Source organism: Macrobrachium nipponense, chromosome 16 (genome assembly GCF_015104395.2).
Source record: "Macrobrachium nipponense isolate FS-2020 chromosome 16, ASM1510439v2, whole genome shotgun sequence".
Lineage (NCBI taxonomy): Eukaryota > Metazoa > Arthropoda > Malacostraca > Decapoda > Palaemonidae > Macrobrachium > Macrobrachium nipponense.
Window position 1 is genome coordinate 74,047,211 of NC_087209.1, and position 5,850 is coordinate 74,053,060.

Genomic DNA, 5,850 nt, shown 5'->3' on the forward strand with positions numbered 1-5,850 from the left:
ATCGAATCGGTTGCATCAGTCAGGTACGTTTAATATTACAGCATTAAAATATTGAGGATAATGTTTACTGCTACAGGCAATTATCAACAATAATCAATAACCAGAGTCAATATTCTTCCACAACAAATATTAGTGTACATCAACGGCATTCTATGATAAAAATAGCACTTAAAGTTGCACTGCCGGAATGAGTTTGTCTCTTGAAACTGGCATAGTGCGTGCACCTCAGAATATTAAGAATAAGAAAAAGATTATATTGCGTGTAAAATACTAGTGCTTCCGAAAACATAAACAAATGTTTGAAAATGAAACCCTATTAGTAATTAATTAAACTAAGCCCTTCTCTTCGAAGTCGCTCGTTTCAGGCACTTCTTGGAAGTCATTCATTTAAGAACTCAAAACACTTTTCTCTAAAGTCAGCTTCTTGCACTTATGAAGTCATTGGTTTTGGATATTTCTGTGAAGTCAGTGGTTTTAGATAATTCTTGGAAGTCAGTAGTTTTCGACACTTTTTGGAAGTCAGTGGTTTCAGACACTTCTTGGAAGTCAGTGGTTACAGACACTTATTGGAAGTCAGTGGTTTCAGACACTTCTTGGAAGTCAGTGGTTACAGACACTTATTGGAAGTCAGTGGTTTCAGACACTTCTTGGAGGTCAGTGGTTTTCGACACTTCTTGGACGTCGGTGGTTTCAGACACTTCTTGGAAGTCATTGGTTTCAGACACTTCTTGGAAGTCAATGGTTTTCGACACTTTTTGGAAATCAATGGTTTTCAACACTTCTTGGAATTCGGTGGTTTCAGACACTTCTTGGAAGTCAGTGGTTTCAGATACTTCTTGGAAGTCAGTGGTTTCAGATACTTCTTCGAAGTCAGTGGTTTCAGATACTTCTTGGAAGTCAGTGGTTTTCGACACTTTTTGGAAGTCAGTGGTTTCAGACACTTCTTGGAAGTCAGTGGTTTCAGATACTTCTTGGAAGTCAGTGGTTTCAGATACTTCTTGGAAGTCAGTGGTTTCAGATACTTCTTGGAAGTCAGTGGTTTTCGACACTTTTTGGAAGTCAGTGGTTTCAGACACTTCTTGGAAGTCAGTGGTTTCAGACACTTATTGGAAGTCAGTGGTTTCAGACACTTCTTGGAAGTCAGTGGTTTTCGACACTTCTTGAAAGTCGATGGTTTTCGACACTTTTTGGAAGTCAGTGGTTTCAGACACTTCTTGGAAGTCAGTGGTTTTCGACACTTTTTGGAAGTCGGTGGTTTCAAACACTTCTTGGAAGTCAGTGGTTTTAGACTTCTTGGAAGTCAGTGGTTTCAGACACTTATTGGAAGTCAGTGGTTTCAGACACTTCTTGGAAGTCAGTGGTTTTAGACTTATTGGAAGTCAGTGGTTTCAGACACTTCTTGGAAGTCAGTGATTTTAGAATCGTCTTAGAAGTCAATGGTTTTCGACACTTTTTGGAAGTCAGTGGTTTCAGACACTTCTTGGAAGTCTGTGGATTTAGACACTTTTTGGAAGTCAGTGGTTTTAGAGTTTTCTTGAAAGCCAGTGGTTTTAAACACTTTTTGGAAGTAGCTAGTTTTAGACACTGCTAAGTCGGTAGTATTAGGCTCTTTTAAGAAATCACTAATATTTTACACTTCTCTCGTAAGTCAGATTCATACACTTATGATGTCATAATTGGTTTCTGACACATGCTACTTAATACACTGTTTTTAGAAACTTTCCTCTGAAGTCACTGGTCTCTGAGCCTTGAATGAAGTCAGTAGTATCCGACGACTCTTTGAAGTCAGCGGTTTCAAACGCATCTGTAATTTAAGTGGTATCACCAACTTAGTTCTGATTGAAGTGGTTTCAGTCACATTTCTGAATTCAAGGGTTTTAGACATTTATTACTTAAGTTCGGGTTCTTATCACTTTTCTGCATCCACTGGTTTTATTCACTTCTCTGAGTCATTGGTTTTGGATGTGTTGCAACCTTGTAATCTCAGTCGTTACCTTGCCATATGGGACATAAGAGATTATCTCAACCCTCAGACCTCGGGATGTGGCAAGCCTTTCAACCCTCAGACCTCGGGATGTGGCAAGCCTATCTAATCTGGCCTTCCAATCTTGGGTTCTAATTCCCATGCAATTTGGTAATTTGAAGCTCACAAGATTTTATCTTCTACTTATTACTTAAGTAATTAGTTTTCTATTTGTTTAGTCTTAATGGTTATATCTCGAGGAGTGCCCGCAGGGATACTTCTCCAAGACCGACGATGGTCTAAAAACTTCGGTATATACAAAGAAAACAAACTTAGGACTTTGCCTGAATGGTGAGAATTTCTTGCCACGCACAAGAAAGGCCAATTAAAAACCATACCATGACAGCACACCAGGAAGCCATCTCCCGCGACGGTATTATCAAGAATATTAAGATAATAGGGAGGGCTCCTGACCAACGACGTTTGCGACTGCTCGAGGCACTCCTCATACAACAAGAGAATCCCTCATTGAATACGACGCAGGAAGTGCTCTTCCTCCCCACCAACTTAAGGAGACCTATGTGCATAAATAATAGCACAAATAATACCAGACCGAACGACACTCCCGATCAAAGAATACCAGATGAGACAAGCAGCCCAGCAGCCAATGGCAACGCGAGCCGTCGTGACACAGCGCCCAGGGAAGTCATGCCCCAGCCTCGACGATCAGCTAGGCTGCAAAAGCGCAACCTTCAACGACGAGAAGCGTCTTGAAGAAAACTTCTTTCAACCAATAGCTGGAGCGCATTGCGCCACCAGCCAATGAAAACGCAGCTCGCGGTTGACCCCCTGCTGACCTGCCGCTATATATTGAGTAGATCTTGACAACACCTTCTCACCTACGGGCCGAACAAGGGAAAGGCCCGTGCCAACAAGAAGTGTTGGCTTAATACAACAACAACAACAACAACAACACCTACAGTCTACTCCGACCCACTGCCGTGATCATGCTCGGATGATACCGAGAGAAACGTTGGCCACTAGATCGACTTATATTTTTTATTTGTTCATTTACTGTGACAAATAAATAAATTTTAAGCAATATCCCCGAAATTGACTCCTCCTGATGAGTAATATCGGCGCAATACTCGCCAGTTGTAGTAGCAGAGAGAAAGCTATTATTAGAAAAATAGATAAGACTATTTACAAGTTGAATGCAGCTGATGCAGCAATATCTTTCAATAAAACTTGTTTGAAAGAGGGTCTCCTTCCAAAATAATAATAATAATAATAATAATAATAATAATAATAATCATAATAAAAATGAAACCATAAACCACATAGCAAGCGAATGTCCGGCACTTGCACAGAACCAGTACAAAAAGAGGCATGATTCAGTGACAAAAGCCCTCCACTGGAGCCTGTGCAAGAAACATCAGCTACCTTGCAGTAATAAGTGGTACGAACACCAACCTGAAGGAGTGATAGAAACCGATCAGGCAATGATCCTCTGGGACTATGGTATCAGAACATATAGGGTGATACGTGCAAATAGACCAGACGTAACGTTGATTGACAAAGTTAAGAAGAAAGTATCACTCATTGATGTCGCAATACCATGGGACACCAGAGTTGAAGAGAAAGAGAGGGAAAAAATGGAAGTATCAAGACCTGAAAATAGAAATAAGAAGGATATGGGATATGCCAGTGGAAATCGTACCCATAATCATAGGAGCACTAGGCACGATCCCAAGATCCCTGAAAAGGAATCTAGAAAAACTAGAGGCTGAAGTAGCTCCAGGACTCATGCAGAAGAGTGTGCTCCTAGAAACGGCGCACATAGTAAGAAGAGTGATGGACTCCTAAGGAGGCAGGATGCAACCCCGGAACCCCACACTATAAATACCACCCAGTCGAATTGGAGGACTGTGATAAAAAAAAAATAAAAGAATAAAATAATAATAATAGTAATATTAATCATAATAATAAATAACCACCATGAAATGCGATTCCTAAACGATATCCGGCACTGAATGAAACCGACGCCACATGTCAGATCACACATTAGGATCTAGTCCTTCATCTTCTCTCTCTCTATCTCTCTCTCTCTCTCTCTCTCTCCTCGACTTCTAATTATTGCAGCAACGGTGTCTTTCCGTAATTGAAAATGCAATCACCCAGCAATGTGCTTTCGCAATTACCGTTCAAAGTTGCCTCTTCAAAAGAGATAATTGTTGGTGTTCTTCCCCGAATGGCTCCCTTTTTCTCTTCTTCCATTAGATTTCAACATTATGTTTGTTATTGCAGTGTCGAAGGGTACTGAAGTTTGAAGAGAGCAGGCTCTCAATGAAGGGGAATTATATGTATTGGGTGATTACGCATATTAAGTTATGTACTACCATTCGCTAACTGACAGTTCAAAGGGGAAAGCATCTGTTTATTTAATTATTGCATCCATTATTCATTCATCGCGCTTGCGTATTGGAATGGTCTATGGTTACCTGTTTTCTCCTTTTATAACAGTGGTGAGTGGTTCTTGTGGGTTCTCTTACTTGTTTTGGAGCTGTTGAGGAGTGAATGGAAAAAGGGGGAAAATGCACTTACATAACATACCACTCATTATTATTATTACTGCATATATTATGGAACAACTCAAGAAACGATTAAATTAGCATAGCAAGCTTGCACAAAATACGATGCCCATAATAAAATATACTGTAAACATAATGAAGGAAATAAAATAAATAAATAGGAAATCAAGTAAGAGATGAATATACACAGTACATTGCAAATATCAAAACAGTTCAGAAAATCTAAAGCAACGTTTCCTTTAAGTTATAATAAACCATCTTCATCATTTGAGAAGCCAAATTCTGTAGGTTTCATTATATGCCCCGGCAACCTGCCGGTCGAATATGCGCCCTTTTTCTTAACGGGAGGTTGTCAAAGCATGGTATACACACACACACACACACACACACACACACACACACACACACACACATATATATATATATATATATATATGTATATATCGGTTTAGCGGTGACCCCAGGCATCACCTAAGGGCATATCTCCCACTATATATTTCGCAAATGTAACTTCTGTCATTCACTACTTGATAAAGATGTGAGTCAGTACTGAAATATAGTTCTTAGCCTTAAACCAGAGTGTTTTAATGAGTCTTTCATACTGAGGTATATACATGTGTGTGTGTATATATATATATATATGTATATATATATATATATATATATATATATATATATATATGTATATATATATATATACTATATATATATATATATATATATATATATATATATATATATATATATATATATATATATATATAATTTTTCTTGCCGTCACCTATCGACAGTCTTACCTGGTTGAAGATATCTATTCATACATAGTTTACAGACCTATTGAATTTATTAAAAACACTGACAATCTCAAATGTCGAAGAAGATATCTGTTGCTAGAGGGACTTCAGCTTCAGAACCACCGATAACAGTAGAATGTACTCTAATGTTCGCACATATTTCTGTTTGTCCAGAAATCATGTGTACAGACAGACCTGTGACCATGACTGTGCTGATGAGACAAGTTGATGCCCTCTCCATGCACAAAGGTGTTTACATCGGGAACACATTAACTAGAACAACTGTGCTTATCAGATCAGCATCTGGAAATGTCATTGATAACTTGAAATGCATTGCAATGCAATGGTCTCCGTCGCTTCCCTCAGCGTCTAACCTTCCTCTTCTTGCTTACCACACTGTCTACGAGAGTTAACTGTCCTCTGTCAGAATTCTTTATTTGTCATTTGGTTTGATTAATATTCTACGAGAAAATCTTCAAAAATAATTCTTTTAATGTTTATT

The 5,850-nt window shown here is 38.7% G+C and overlaps 1 protein-coding gene across 1 annotated transcript; it reads right to left on the reverse strand.

Annotated features, from left to right (window-relative positions):
- Positions 1–617: 617 nt before the first annotated feature.
- Positions 618–5,553, reverse strand: LOC135195372 (uncharacterized). Its single transcript, XM_064221632.1, has 2 exons — positions 5,544–5,553; positions 618–1,102 (listed from the first exon to the last, which is right to left on the reverse strand). Exons 1-2 carry the CDS (start codon positions 5,551–5,553, stop codon positions 618–620), a joined length of 495 nt encoding a protein of 164 aa, XP_064077702.1.
- Positions 5,554–5,850: the final 297 nt, after the last annotated feature.